Consider the following 14,878-nt stretch of genomic DNA (forward strand, 5'->3'; position numbering starts at 1 on the left):
TTAAACAATTTAATTCTGAAATATTCCATTGTCAACTTTGATTGTCATTATCTATTACACTTCCAGTGTCAATCTTAACATTTCAATGTGGCCTGTCGATACTTGTAACTAAATTGAAAAAATATATAAACGCAACATGTAAAGTGTTGGTCCCATGTTTCATGAGCTGAAATAAAAGATCCCAGAAATGTTCCATAAGCACAAAAAGCTTATTTCTCTCAAATGTTGTGCACAAATGTGTTTAAAATCTGTAATAAAGTCCTTTTGTGGGGAAAAACTCATTCTGATTGTACTAAATATAGTACAAGGATGTGAATGAGATGGGGATCTGTCCAATCAATCACTGTCACTTATCATACCCATTAACCATAATAAAATTACATTTTCCATCATCTTTAATGATCGTCTCATGGCGCAGAACTGCAGAACACCGGAAGACGTGTGTGCGCGCGCCTTTCGCTGCCAATGCAAACCAAAGAAAAGAAGCAAGAGAGCTACAGCAAATATTGTTTATAACTAACCAAAGATAGACCACAGCCTGTCCAATCGGAACAAAGAGTCATAGTTGGCTGAACTAGCTGGGCGGTGGGCAGAGCCAAGGACAAACTAGTGAGATTCTATTGGCGCGTTCTCGTAAACGTTTGCGTGTTTCCGTTAGGGAACACACATGTATTGCACACATGTTTCCGCGTGTGCAATACCTACATTTTCCTTTGCAGTCCTTCTAAACAACGCGATTTAAAAAAAACTTTTCCAAAGAGTAAAATCTACTAAATGTAGTTCACTCTGTTCATAACAGAATTTAGTTTTAAGAACAGAAAACTGTATTGAGATCAAATGTTTCATCGGCCAAAATCCATCTCGTTCATCTTCTCCCACTGGACTTTCTCTCACTACCATATGTGAAAGTGAGTGGAAACGCCAAGCGGATGCTTCACATTTATACATCCGGTAATATATCTGTCTCATTGTTCTATCTGTGGTTACAGCTAAACCCCGCAATAAAGACAAGATGGCAGGACTTCCCCGCAGGATTATTAAGGTAATTATTCAGTGATTTTGACTGAATATTGTTGTTGTGTGTGACAGATTCATAAAACGAGCTAATGCTGAAAATGCTCTATACTGTTAGCAAATTAGTTAGATTGCATTAGCTGCAAAGTTAGCTACTTCCGTTTCGTCCCTGTTCCATAACCGAATAAGTATCGACGGGTGGGTTAAATACGTCCACGCTTGTTAAAAATGGCGGATAAATTTGGTGTTTGTTTATTCGTTAATACACTATACACGGTGAATGTAACATATAGACAAAAAAGCGTTAGCAATCACTGTTACTAGCTAGCTAAAAGGTTAGCCAGCCACCCATTCCAAATAGGCTAGCTAACCGTAAATGTGTTGCAAGGAATAAACAATCAATTAAACAGCCTATTCCATTAACTGTGCCACAATATAAACGGCTGAAATCTTTATTTTGGGCTAAATTGCTCATGAATAAAAAATATACTTTAACCTTTATTAAAGGATCAATTTAGCAGGCTATTTACTAATCAAAACATGACCATTGTGGCAGATATTTTCCGCAAGGCCTGTGTTAGCTAACTAGCATAAGAAGTTATGGGCAGTGGGCAGGAGACACGGATAACTGCGTACATACTTGGGGGCCAGGGCATAAGCAGGATTTCAGTTTAACTGAGCTTCATTGAAACGGATAGTTCGATTCCACTTACCAGTCAACAATTTCTCTGATTAGAAAGCTAGGTAGTCATGACACACCCATTTTTTTTAAATTTTATTTCACCTTTATTTAACCAGGTAGGCAAGTTGAGAACAAGTTCTCATTTACAATTGCGACCTGGCCAAGATAAGGCAAAGCAGTTCGACACATACAACAACACAGAGTTACACATGGAGTAAAACAAACATACAGTCAATAATACAGTAGAAAAATACGTCTATATACAATGTGAGCAAATGAGGTGAGATAAGGGAGGTAAATGCAAAAAAAGGCCATGGTGGCGAAGTAAATACAATACAGTATAGCAAGTAAAACACTGGAATGGTAGATTTGCAGTGGAAGAATGTGCAAAGTAGAAATAGAAATAATGGGGTGCAAAGGAGCTAAATAAATAAATACAGTAGGGGAAGAGGTAGTTGTTTGGGCTAAATTATAGATGGGCTATGTACAGGTGCAGTAATCTGTGAGCTGCTCTGACAGCTGGTGCTTAAAGCTAGTGAGGGAGATAAGGGTTTCCAGTTTCAGAGATTTTTGTAGTTCGTTCCAGTCATTGGCAGCAGAGAACTGGAAGGAGAGGCGGCCGAAGGAGGAATTGGTTTTGGGGGTGACCAGAGAGATATACCTGCTGGAGCGCGTGCTACAGGTGGGTGCTGCTATGGTGACCAGCGAGCTGAGATAAGGGGGGACTTTACCTAGCAGGGTCTTGTAGATGACCTGGAGCCAGTGGGTTTGGCGACGAGGATGAAGCGAGGGCCAGCCAACGAGAGCGTACAGGTCGCAGTGGTGGGTAGAAGGGCAATAGGCCAAGAATCAACAAATGTTTTTGTTTAGCTAGCAAAAATCTATTTAATCCATTTTAAATTCAGGCTGTAACAACAAAATTTTAACAGCGTGGACGTATTTAACCCACCCATAGATACTTATTCGGTTATGGAACAGGGACGAAACGGAAGTAGCTAACTTTGCAGCTAGTGCAAATGCAATCTAACTAATTTGCTAACAGTACAGAGCATTTTCAGCATTAGCTCGTTTTTATGAATCTGTCACACACAACAACAAGGATTATAATTATATTTCAGACATCGACTGTGCTGACACAAAATCAATAGAACATTTATTTTGACATACACTAAAGAAAGTGATGAGGCCTAGATACACCAGTATACTAGTACAGTGCCTTCAGAAAGTATTCATACCCCTTGACTTATTGCACATTTTGTTGTTACAGCCTGAATTTAAAATGGATTAAATAGATTTTTGTTCCGTCACCCATCTACACTATTGCTGGGCGATATGGCCTAAAAACCATATGTCGGTAAAATATTTTAAATCTATATATATATATATATATACACACACACAGTGTTTTTTTATTTTACCTTTATTTAACTAGGCAAGACAGTTAAGAACAAGTTCTTATTTACAATAACGGCCTAGGAACAGTGGGTTAACTGCCTTATTCAGGGGCAGGACAACAGATTTTTACCATGTCAGCTCGGGGATTCGATATAGCAACCTTTCGATTACTGACCCAACGCTCTAACCACTAGGCTACCTGCCGTACCAGTCAAAAGTTTGGACACCTACTCATTCCAGGGTTTGTCTTTATTTTTACTATTTCCTACATTGTAGAATAATAGTGAAGACATCAAAACTATGAAATAACACATATGTAATCATGTAGTAACCAAAAAAGTGTTAAACAAATCAAAATATATTTTATATTTGAGATTCTTCAAAGTAGCCATGAAACAGACTTTCTTAGTCAAATTTGCATGCTTCCAAGAAAAGTTGCTACTAGTTGGCCTCTATCCTACGGTTCTTTTCAACATTTCAATCTTGATCCCCTCCCACAAAAACAATGTCCCCCACACAGGGAATGTTGAGCTGTTGTTCCCATTCCCAAGTTCATGTCCTGTGCCATTGCGAGTTGTCATTGAATCAGTGCTGTTATGCTAACAGAGAGAAGGACAATCACGCAGTGGTGGCGGCTGGTGTGTGAGTAAGGGAGGGAACACACATGATGGTTACATTGGTTTGATGTGGTGGGAAAAGGAGAAGTTCTGGGGGCAGGACTGTTCCCAGTGAGCTTGGCCCCCTGAGCCCCTATGAGCGTGTGACTGGTCCTGGAGCCACTCGCTTGTCTGTGTTTGGACTGTGTTTTTGTCTATGGGTTATCTGAAACATTTCAGGAATCTCGCTCCGAGTTGCATTTGGGGAAATAAAAAACAGCAGCAGGAACAGTGGCTACTGCTGGGCAACTATTTTTTTCCCCCTCTATTAGTTGTCTGTCTGTCAAAGCTGCCTGTAGATAGATCTAGGCTAACACAGTTGATTTATTAAGCTACATTGCTCTGTTGACCTGGGATGTCATTCAGCCTGACCTGTAGCATCATCATCGTAGAGGGAGGCTATTTATTGTCTGAAGAGTGCTCAAGATTTTGTTAGGATTATCCACTTGAATTAAGTATAAAGTCATGAAAGGAAAATTTCTAAAGATTGGTATTGGTGTTTTAGGCTTCCATTTAGGCTGTTGGAAAAATAGATATAGGCGAGTGAAGAGGAATAGGCCTAGACCTGTAAAAGTCCATTGTTATTGCTGCACCTGCAGTATTCCTTCAGTGGCTCCTTGTTGTACACCTCTCTGGCTCAGGTGTGTAACCCAGTCAGCCTCATGCATACCATAAGGATGTATCAGATTCCTTTTGCTCCATCACATTGAGATGGGTGTGAGTTTCAACAGGTCACAGCCCGGAGTCCGGGACATTTGGCTTCCACGATGAGCTAGTCAGCCTATAGTCTGATGACGTACTCTTGCTGCTGCAGTGGTTGATGGGAAAGTTAACCCTAGTTGTCACCTGGGTCGTATTCCTTAGGACACGCTACAGAGAAAAAAAATTGGAGCCAGTTTTGTAACGGAAAACCCAAATAAGCATTTTTGGGGGGGAACAAATACAGGTAGTCATTCCCTGTTTCAGTCAGTTTTCTTCTGTATTGGTGCTTAATAATAATAATAATAATAATAAATATGACTCTGTGTCATCTCCAAAAGCCCTTAGCACATTGCAGAGAATGGGAGAAATCTGATTCGGCTGCCTGATATTCTGCTTTAGGTGCTATTGCAGCCAGCTACAGAGGTGTGTGTGTGTGTGTGTGTGTGTGTGTGTGTGTGTGTGTGTGTGTGTGTGTGTGTGTGTGCTTAAGTGATATACTGTATACCGGGGTATTTTGTGGGTGTGTGCTATGCCACTGAATAAGTTAAGTAGAACTAAAAGAAATCTAGGATGTCAAATAAATTATATCCAGCCCCGTGCTCCTGCTACATGCAGTTGGTTTGCTAAGTGGCTAGATTTCAAGATCTTGGTTACAGCAGAGACATTCAATCCCCTCCTGGATCAAGATCCCTGTTGCCTAAATTGTTTTGTGTGTAAAATAAATGAATAAAAAATGGTTTATTTTGTATATTTTTTATAGCGCCCCTTGTGTGCACTACCGGTAATACCGGTATGGTACAGAAACGGTATGACAATTTGGATACCGCCCAACCCGTGTGTGTGAGAGAGAGAGAAAGGAGAATACCACAATGCACCTCTTGGCAACAGGTCTCCTTTGTAAGCGATTAGGCTAAGTGTAGTGAGTCACTGGTTGCTGCCAAGTTGGAGGCGTGGCCCAGGACAGGTTGCTTGTGTTTTTCCCATCCATTTGATGGAGAATTGTTAGGCTAGATGTTTTCGGCTGTAGGCGATGTCTTTGAAAGATTGATCAGTACTAACGCTGATAAAAAGGATAAATCTAAAATGTGCCATTTTTCTTCTATTGTTAGGGTTGAGCTAGCAAGGGAACATAAACTTGTCTGCTGAACCATGGTTACCACCACTAGATTGATAGATTCCAAATGGGAAAGCACAGAATGAACATTGTGGCAGGTAGCCTACATGCTAAGACAACTCCAGTACGCTTCCTAGAAAATGAAACCTTTGAAATATTGAAAGTAAGCTGCTATGTGAAAGTGAGGTATTTGTCACAGTTAACAGCATGCTTTTCAAGAGCTACTAGAGGGGTCAGGGCAGGCTCTAGTCCATGTGTCAGGAATGACATGGGACAATCTGTCCTCTTGGAGGACGTGTAAAGGACAGTGAATGTCCTGTTCGTCAACTGATCGCTCAGTGCGCTGTTGACGTCTGGCTGCCGACATTCTCGTATGGCCGGCACTCTGTTCAGTGGTGCTAATTACTCTCGGCAGGCAAACATTATTGGTGTGTCCGAGACTTTAGGCTGCTTTTCACTTAGGCCTAGCCTATGTGAAAAGCAGCCTATCTTAAGTTCTCTGTTCTAGTCTAGACAAATACTCCAAAATCACACAATGACAAAGGTGCATAAAGATGGAAGAATTCAGATATGATGTCATTGTTTTTAGCACTGCCCACAGTGTTCTTAAACTACGGTGCGCGACATGGTTCAATGTGCCAGTAAATTAACTTTTTCTTTTTTTAAATTGCTGCAGTCTTGGAGCTAGAATTTGGATCATGTATACTATGCTAATGCTTATAATAAAACTAATGGAAGAGCAGTGTACAAAAGGTGAACTTAGCAAACAAGGCATTTGATCCAAGAATATGGGGGGCCGCCGTCTTTATGCATCTTTGCCATTGTCCCTGGCTACGTCCCGATTCCCTACCATTCTCCCTGTCATGGATTTCCAACCATTGGACTGGTATAAGAATAATAATATATGCCATTTCTCAGGTGCTTTTATCCTAAGCGATTTACAGTTGTGCATATATTTTGCATACGTGTAGTCCCGGGTATCAAACTCACTATTCTGGCGTTGCAAGTGCCATGCTCTACCAACTGAGCTACAGAGGACATTGGCTGGAGGGAGTTTCCTCATTAGAAGGGAGTATGCAATTACAAACTTTGGGAGAAGGGTGGAGAATCAGAACGCAGCCACTGTACCTTTCCTCGCTGTGATTGTGTGTCTGTATTTGCATAGAGGTATACCCTGTTTCTATGTCTGTCGTTTGTTTGTCAGGAGACTCAGCGCTTGATGGCTGAGCCTGTCCCAGGCATTAAGGCGGAGCCTGACGAAGGGAACGCCCGCTACTTCCATGTCGTCATCGCCGGGCCCCAGGACTCACCCTTCGAAGGCGGCACGTTTAAACTTGAACTCTTTCTCCCCGAGGAATACCCCATGGCAGCTCCAAAAGTACGCTTTATGACCAAAATATACCACCCCAACGTAGACAAGCTGGGAAGAATATGTCTAGACATCTTGAAAGGTAAGAAAAGCTTGACTCTTTGTTTTGCACCAACATGGTAGCCCGGCATCCAAAGTGATTTTGCTACGTTTCACCGTTGTTTCAGTTCATGTTAAGTTAGTTAATGGGGAGCATTTCAACATGGCAAGTTTTGAAAAAAATTGTTTATTTGTCAGTACAATGTGGCTGCTTGAAAATGAAGATTTTGGCCTAGATTGTTAGCAATAATGGAGCAAATGATGTCAGTATTGAAAATATTGAGTAGGTAGATGTTGCAGGTGCAGCTGATACAGGGTCAGATATTCCTTTCATACCCCTAAACATTTCTGTCAATTTTGCTGCAGACTAAGTGACCCTCATTAACCATTCAACAAACAGTAAATAAAAATATATTAACAGTCAAATGAGGTGGCCAACAGAGAGAACTATCAGAGATCTGTATATAATGACGAGATGCTTTAGGCCCAAAATAATCCCATAGAATAGCATTGGACTTATTTTAGACAGATTTTGCGAGAGTGAAACCTCTCACTTCGACTCTTCCTCTCTGATACTAACGTTATTTGTGCATACAAGGACCTGACATTTTTCATGAAGAGCTTAATGGAAACATGCAACGTTAGCAAGCCAATCGTCTTACAGTCAAAAGGCTATAGCCTATTATTGAACATGCAACTGTAATGAAGCAGCTAATAAAATGTAATTCTCAAACATTTGGCTAAATGTAATTTGCGGAAAACACAGTTCTAAACAGAGCACCTAATGTGAGCAGTTCCATATGTGACAGAGATGAACAGCTCTGTTAGAAACTTAGAAAGAGGGGGACTCTAATAGCAACTACTATGATGGGTTGCAAATATGACTAGGATTGTGCCTTTGGCTTCTGGACAATGAAAGAAAGTTGATATGAAAACCAGTAGAACTGGAGAGAAGGGCTGGGTAATGGCAGTCTTTATAAAATAATTCACTTCTATGGATGGATTTTGATAAGGCTACTTTGAAGCAAGGTAAGACATTATTTGAAGTGAAGTAAAACGTTCAGGTTCCAAACAATTTTAATGCCTCAAGCTCACATTGCAAAGTGGTGGGTGACCCGCTGATAGTAAATGGTAGGCAGGCAAAAGCATATGCATCCGAATGGGATGGGAGAAATAAAAATGGCTCCTTTTTTAAAATAGTGGCAACCAACGTTATCTGATTCTAGGTCTGACATTTAGGGACGTCTACCTTTCTGGAAATATCACGATATATTTGCTATTGGGGGGGGGTCGATAGTTAAATATCAGGATATTATTTCCCTTCATAGCTTGTTCTCCATCTTCTTTTGAAATAGGGAGCCAATTTGTTTTCAGCACTTTTTTATTTCTATGACTGATAAAAATGTGTTCTCATGGCTCCCTCTGCAGCAGACATCTGAAACATGGAACATCAGTTCCAAAGTACCATGATAATATTGTATCCTGAGGTCCCTGGCAATTCCCAGCCCTAATATTTGACCTGTTTTATCATCAAAAGTATTTATGTACAATCCAGGTGACTGATAACAGATACTGGGGATATGAGACCGCATTAACTTGTCTGTCACATTGCTGCAACTGCTCTGTTTCTCTGTCATGCACGTCAGTAAGTTCAGGCTTGTTAGTGGGACAGGCCTGGGCATTGTTTCCTGCCATATCCCCACTGCGTTAGAATCATGTTTGGCCTGTGAGCACTATGAGGGATTTGCCTTTTTAGTCTCGCTCAAAAGATCAAGAGCCTCTCCGATTACACTTTTGACCTCTCACTCAAGCCGCATCTCCCCATTGCTGCGACATGCCACTAACTGCCTATCCACATCACTCAAACTAGAAACATTGCTCAAACCTCTCACCTGCCTCCCTCGCTCCCCCTTTTTCCTCCTTCCTTCATCCCTCACTTTCTCCCCCGTTCCCTCACTTTCTCCCCCTCGTTTGTCCTTTTTTGTTCTCATCAAATCTCTTCACAGATAAATGGTCTCCAGCCTTGCAGATCCGTACTGTCCTGCTATCAATCCAGGCATTACTAAGTGCTCCCAACCCTGATGATCCTCTAGCGAATGATGTTGCGGAGCAGTGGAAGTCCAATGAAGCTCAAGCCATAGAGACGGGTAAGTCTAGATGAAGCCCGGCTCTGAGGGGAGAGTGTAAGAACACTCATGACCTGCAAAACGACTAACTAAATTCTAAAGCTGACCCTTACCATTACCTAATTTTAACCAGTTCTGAAATTAAATATAGTTTTACAGGTCAGGAGTATCTGTATAGCCTTTTCCGGCTCTGAGCAGTGCACTCCTACCCCCTCACCACCCCCACTTGCCTGTGTCATGTTCGTTATGGCATGCAATGGAAACGTTAAAATGTTTCGCAACAGAAAGAGAAAATTAAACTTTTCTTTTTAGACAAGTCCAGGTAATTTTATTGTGTGGTGCCTAAAGAACACAACCTTGTTAAAATTGTACTTCAGTCTCTAAATGTAGGCTACCATTCAGCCAATCCTTTGATAAACATTTAACTGTTATATTATAGCTTTTTCACTCTGTAGCCAATCATGCAAAGCAAGTACAAATGTGACAAAGTTAACTTGAAGCCTCAAGGATTCTACCGGAAGACTAATAATGAACTAACTCTGTCACCAAAGCATGTCGTTTTTTAGAACAGACTATAATGGACCTAGTCTTGCTTTCTGACCTCATCTCTCTTCCTTATTTTGTGTTGCAGCCCGGACATGGACCAGGCTTTACGCTCAAAACAACATAGAAGTGTAGAAAACGTAAAACAAGCGGGAAGTCAGTGTGAGAACACACTCCTTATTTCTGCCAAGACCTCTTCTTCTTCCTACTTCATTTGCATTTAAAGGACACCGTCTTGGAGGAAAAAAAAGGTATTATTATAATAAAATAAACATTTAAGGAATATATTAAAAAAGAGGAAAAAGACAAGTAAATTGGTGATTTTAAATGCACATAAGAGAAAAAATACTTAACTGGTCATCTTTGTCCTAACTCACTACTGTTCAGATGCATGGGCAGCCAGGGTTGAGATCTAACTCACCACCTGGCTTTCTTTTTTCATTGATTTGGGAGGAAACCGCCAACCTCTGCTTTTAACTAGCTTCGTAAAGAAAAAGAAAAAAACGAAGTGTTTCTGTCCCATGTTTTTTTCGGAGGAGGTGGGTTTGAGGGAGACAGTGGGGGTTCTTGTCCAAGATGGCCAAACTTTAAAAAACTTTTCTTTTAACTTTGTTTTCTCTTGTTTTCGCTGGTTGTTTATTGAAATCCGCTGATTAGCCCCATGTAGTAGACACACCCTTTGATACAGGCTATTGTTGGACTCATTACCCTGTTGAAGGCCAAGCCGCAAAAAAAAAATCAACATAGCGCCTGCTAAACCACTTTAACATGAAATACAAAGTAACGATATAACGACTAAACAATGATTCTGAGCCTGCCACCATCATCACGTTTAACTGTTGCAACCGCTGTCCGTGTAGAGACCCTAACGTAGGCTTGTGGCGGTGGGTGGCGGAGGGAGGGCAGTAGGGAGTCGGACAGGAATTCCATAACTTTCTTCTGTTTTAGGAATATATTGTTTGTCTCGTCTCTCCTTTTATTTGATATGGATGTTTTCCTGACATCGCTTTACTACTACAAATGACCCTCGGGCTACATGGCTCTTTTAGCTTCTTGTTCTTCCTGTTTGTCACAATCTAATGCTACAAGACACAACGGTTTACTGCCTTCCCCATGGCATTAATTTCAGAAAAGTGTAATGAGTTGTAAGTTCTGCAGTGTGTGTGTGTTAGGGGGAATTTTGCTCAAGGAGGTTGGGGGGAGGTAAGAGTAGGTGGTTAGGGGTAATGGGGGAATCGCAGGAACAAACTCCAAGAGATCAATGAAGGCTTTTGTCTCAACTGTCAATATTGGTATTTTGTTTGAAAAGTCTGTATTCAATTCACTGTTTGTAAATTCATTATTTCTATTGAACTGGGGGGGGGGGGGTCACGTTTTCCTGTTCTCCAAATGGTATGAAAACAGTCCACCTGCATTTTTTTCTGTAAATAAAATCTGTTGATTTAATAAGAAAATGTGTGCCTTTGTTTTTTGAGGAAGTAAGGATGGCAGGCTAGGACTTACAGTATATCCTCAATTCTGTTGTTGAATTGAATATATTGAACTCAACTAGAGGTCGACCGATTAATCTGAATGGCTGATTAATTAGGGACGATTTCAAGTTCTCATAACAATCGGAAATTGTGTTTTTGGATGCCGATTTATTTTATAAAAAAAATAAAATGTTTTACACCTTTATTTAACTAGACAAGTCAGTTAAGAACACATTCTTATTTTCAATAACGGCCTAGGAACGGTGGGTTAAGTGCCTTGTTCAGGGGCAGAACGACAGATTTTTACCTTGTCAGCTCAGGGATTCAATCTTGCAACCTTACGGTTAACTAGTCCAACGCTCTAACCACCTGCCTGTTACGCGAATGCAGTAAGAAGCCAAGGTAAGTTACTAGCTAGCATTAAACTTATCTTTAAAAAAAAACAATAAATCAATCAATCACTAGGAATAACTACACATGGTTGATGATATTACTAGTTTATCTAGCGTGTCCTGCGCTGCATATAATCGATGCAGGGGGGCATTCGCGAAAAAGGACTCGTTGCTCCAAAGTGTACCTAACCATAAACATCAATGCCTTTCTTAAAATCAATACACAGAAGTATATATTTTTAAACCTGCATATTTAGCTAAAAGAAATCCAGGTTAGCAGGCAATATTAACCAGGTGAAATTGTGTCACTTCTCTTGCGTTCATTGCACGCAGAGTCAGGGTATATGCAACAGTTTGGGCCGCCTGGCTCATTGCGAACTAATTTGCCAGAATCTTACGTAATTATGACATAATATTGAAGGTTGTGCAATGTAACAGGAATATTTAGACGTATGGATGCCACCCGTTAGATAAAATACGGAACGGTTCCGTATTTCACTGAAAGAATAAACGTTTTGTTTTCGAGATGATAGTTTCCGGATTCGACCATATTAATGACCTACGGCTCGTATTTCTGTGTGTTATTATGTCATAATTAAGTCTATGATTTGATAGAGCAGTCTGACTGAGCGATGGTAGGCACCAGCAGGCTCGTAAGCATTCATTCAAACAGCACTTTCGTGCGTTTTGCCAGCAGCTCTGTTTATGACTTCAAGCCTATCAACTCCCGAGATTAGGCTGGTGTAACCGATGTGAAATGGCTAGCTAGTTAGCGGGTGCGTGCTAATAGCTTTTCAAACGTCACTCGCTCTGAGACTTGGAGTAGTTGTTCCCCTTGCTCTGCATGGGTAATGCTGCTTCGAGGGTGGCTGTTGTCGATGTGTTCCTGGTTCGAGCCCAGGTAGCGGCGAGGAGAGGGATGGAAGCTATACTGTTACACTGGCAATACTAAAGTGCCTATAAGAACATCCAATAGTCAAAGGTATATGAAATACAAATCGTATAGAGAGAAGTAGTCCTATAATTCCTATAATAACTACAACCTAAAACTTCTTACCTGGCAATATTGAAGACTCATGTTAAAAGGAACCACCAGCTTTCATATTTTCTCATGTTCTGAGCAAGGAACTTAAACGTTAGCTTTTTTACATGGCACATATTGCACTTTTACTTTCTTCTCCAACACTTTGTTTTTGCATTATTTAAACCAAATTGAACATTTTTCATTTATTTGAGGCTAAATTGATTTTATTCATGTTTTATATTAAGTTAAGTGTTCATTCATTATTGTTGTAATTGTCCTTATTACAAATACATTAAAAAAATCGTCCGATTAATCGGTATCGGCTTTTTTTGGTCCTCCAATAATCAGTATCGGTATCGGCGTTGAAAAATCATAATCGGTCGACCTCTAAACTCAACATGACTGCCCTCGGGTGAATTCAGAAAGAAGAGTAACCCTTGCTCATTGCCAGACAGTCTTAATCTTCACTGGTCCTAGATTTTTTGACAATTACTGAATGTATTAGTCTATTCTTCAATTAATATTGTCAAAGTCAGCCACCTCATGGTGATAACAAATAACATTTTCTCACGCCTTCAAAATATATTTATATTTTTCTGTACATATTCCCTCATCCAAAACAACAGGGACACTTAGAATTATTGTATAACAGGGAAGGTGGCTCCTTATTCGATTTACCACTAGAGGACAGCAATGTAACGTTAAGGTTGATACTAGTTTTTGTTAGTGTTGCAGATTTGACTGAGCTGGCTACAATGTAAAATGTATTGGTGGTGAACACTGCATTCAGTCTCGGCGCTTCGAGGGCAAGAGTGCAGTGTTTTTTTATGGACCTCGAAATGGGGAAATTGACTTGCCCAAGAAGAACCAGTTATGCCAGATTTTAAAGTAGACTTACAATTAACCGTAGTTCCGTTAACTTGAAAAGTAGACTGACAACTGAGTGCGTTTCATTTTAGCTTGAGCAATGTCTAGTTATTGAAATTTACAATTCCATGGTAACAGTGATGCTGAGATGTGTCATTTTAAAATGTATTCAAGACAAAAACCAAAGATTGCAAAGATAAACAAACCAAAAACCTCTAACGGCATGCACAATAACGGCATTGCAACCTTTGGTTTTTGTTTGACATTTTAAAGGGACAAATATGAGTCATCACATTGTTAGATGGAATTAACCACGTCTAATCGTAGCATGGCGCTGATAGGTGGACACGGCGCAGTACGGAGGTCAGCAGGTTGCGGTGCTCGCGGACCACAGTGGTTTGGCGTAGGGAATATGTGTGTTGACAACGGAAACCAGCCAGACAGCATGTTAGGTAGACAACACTCCGGGATATGCGATGCTTGTATGCGAATAGATGAATAGCGTTTAAATTGGATTGCCTGAAGATTTCTTTGGAGATATTGTGTGCGTGGTTTCTTGTTGCTCTCTTGGCCTAGTAAAGGCACTTGACTTGATCTGGTTAGATCCCCATTCACACCACCTTTCGTATTTCCTTGGAGCACGAAGATTGCAGAATATTGGGAATATATGATGAAGTTTAAGCCCAACCAGACGAGGACTTATGATGGTGAAGGTTTCAAGAGACGAGCGGCATGTTTATGCTTCAAGAGTGAAAAAGAGGAAGAGGTATGGATGGGACTCACTAAAATCACGTCACTTCGAGACAGCTACGACTTTTCGTATCACTTTAGAACCTACGCGGCAGGTTAGGATAATTAACGTAGCAGGATAGGAACATTAAATTACGGTTTGTGAAAATGCTCTCCAAACCTGCTATGAAAAGTCAGTTGTATCTAAGTGGCGTAGCTTTAGGGAGTCCCAGGCTAAGACTCGAGATGATTGGTTAGATATGGGATAGATATTCACATTACTGACTCATCACAAGAACACGGCCTATTTAACCAAGTTCAAATGACAAGTTCCTTAAACAGTCTCTTTATAATCAACCAGATCTTGTATTGAAATCCCCAGAAAATCTTCAGTAAACTTAACATCTAAATGGATTTTGTCTACCTATGTGACAAATTCCTAAGTCAAATCAAATATTATTTGTCACATGCGTCGAATACAACAGGTGTAGACTACGGTGAAATGCTTACTTACGAGCCGTTTCCCAACAAAAATGCAGGAAATAGTAACACAATAAAATAATAACGAGGCTATATGCAAGGAGTACCGGTACCGAGTCAATGTGCAGTACGAGGTAGTTTAGTGTTGAGATAATAGGGGTAAAAGTGACTAGGCAATCAGGATGGATAATAAACAGAGTAGCCGCAGTATATATGGAGAGTGTGTGTGTGTGTGTGTGTGGGTAGAGTACCGTGAGTGTGCATAGAGTCAGTG

The 14,878-nt window shown here is 40.5% G+C and overlaps 2 protein-coding genes across 2 annotated transcripts in view; both read left to right on the forward strand.

The window, feature by feature from the left end:
- The first annotated feature begins 538 nt into the window (after nucleotides 1–538).
- On the forward strand, nucleotides 539–11,094 carry LOC139584509 (ubiquitin-conjugating enzyme E2 N). Its single transcript, XM_071416466.1, has 5 exons — nucleotides 539–908; nucleotides 990–1,042; nucleotides 6,768–7,014; nucleotides 8,978–9,118; nucleotides 9,729–11,094. Exons 2-5 carry the CDS (start codon nucleotides 1,013–1,015, stop codon nucleotides 9,773–9,775), a joined length of 465 nt encoding a protein of 154 aa, XP_071272567.1. The 5' UTR covers nucleotides 539–908; nucleotides 990–1,012; the 3' UTR covers nucleotides 9,776–11,094.
- Nucleotides 11,095–13,698: 2,604 nt separating this feature from the next.
- Nucleotides 13,699–14,878, forward strand: part of LOC139584508 (diphosphoinositol polyphosphate phosphohydrolase 3-beta-like) — a 29,910-nt gene continuing 28,730 nt past the window's right edge. Inside the window, exon 1 of the mRNA XM_071416465.1 lies at nucleotides 13,699–14,161. Coding sequence (XP_071272566.1) covers nucleotides 14,063–14,161 — 99 coding nt within the window. The 5' untranslated portion in view covers nucleotides 13,699–14,062. The remainder of the gene's footprint in view (nucleotides 14,162–14,878) is intronic.

The sequence above is a fragment of the Salvelinus alpinus genome, chromosome 9, assembly GCF_045679555.1.
Source record: "Salvelinus alpinus chromosome 9, SLU_Salpinus.1, whole genome shotgun sequence".
Classification (NCBI taxonomy): domain Eukaryota; kingdom Metazoa; phylum Chordata; class Actinopteri; order Salmoniformes; family Salmonidae; genus Salvelinus; species Salvelinus alpinus.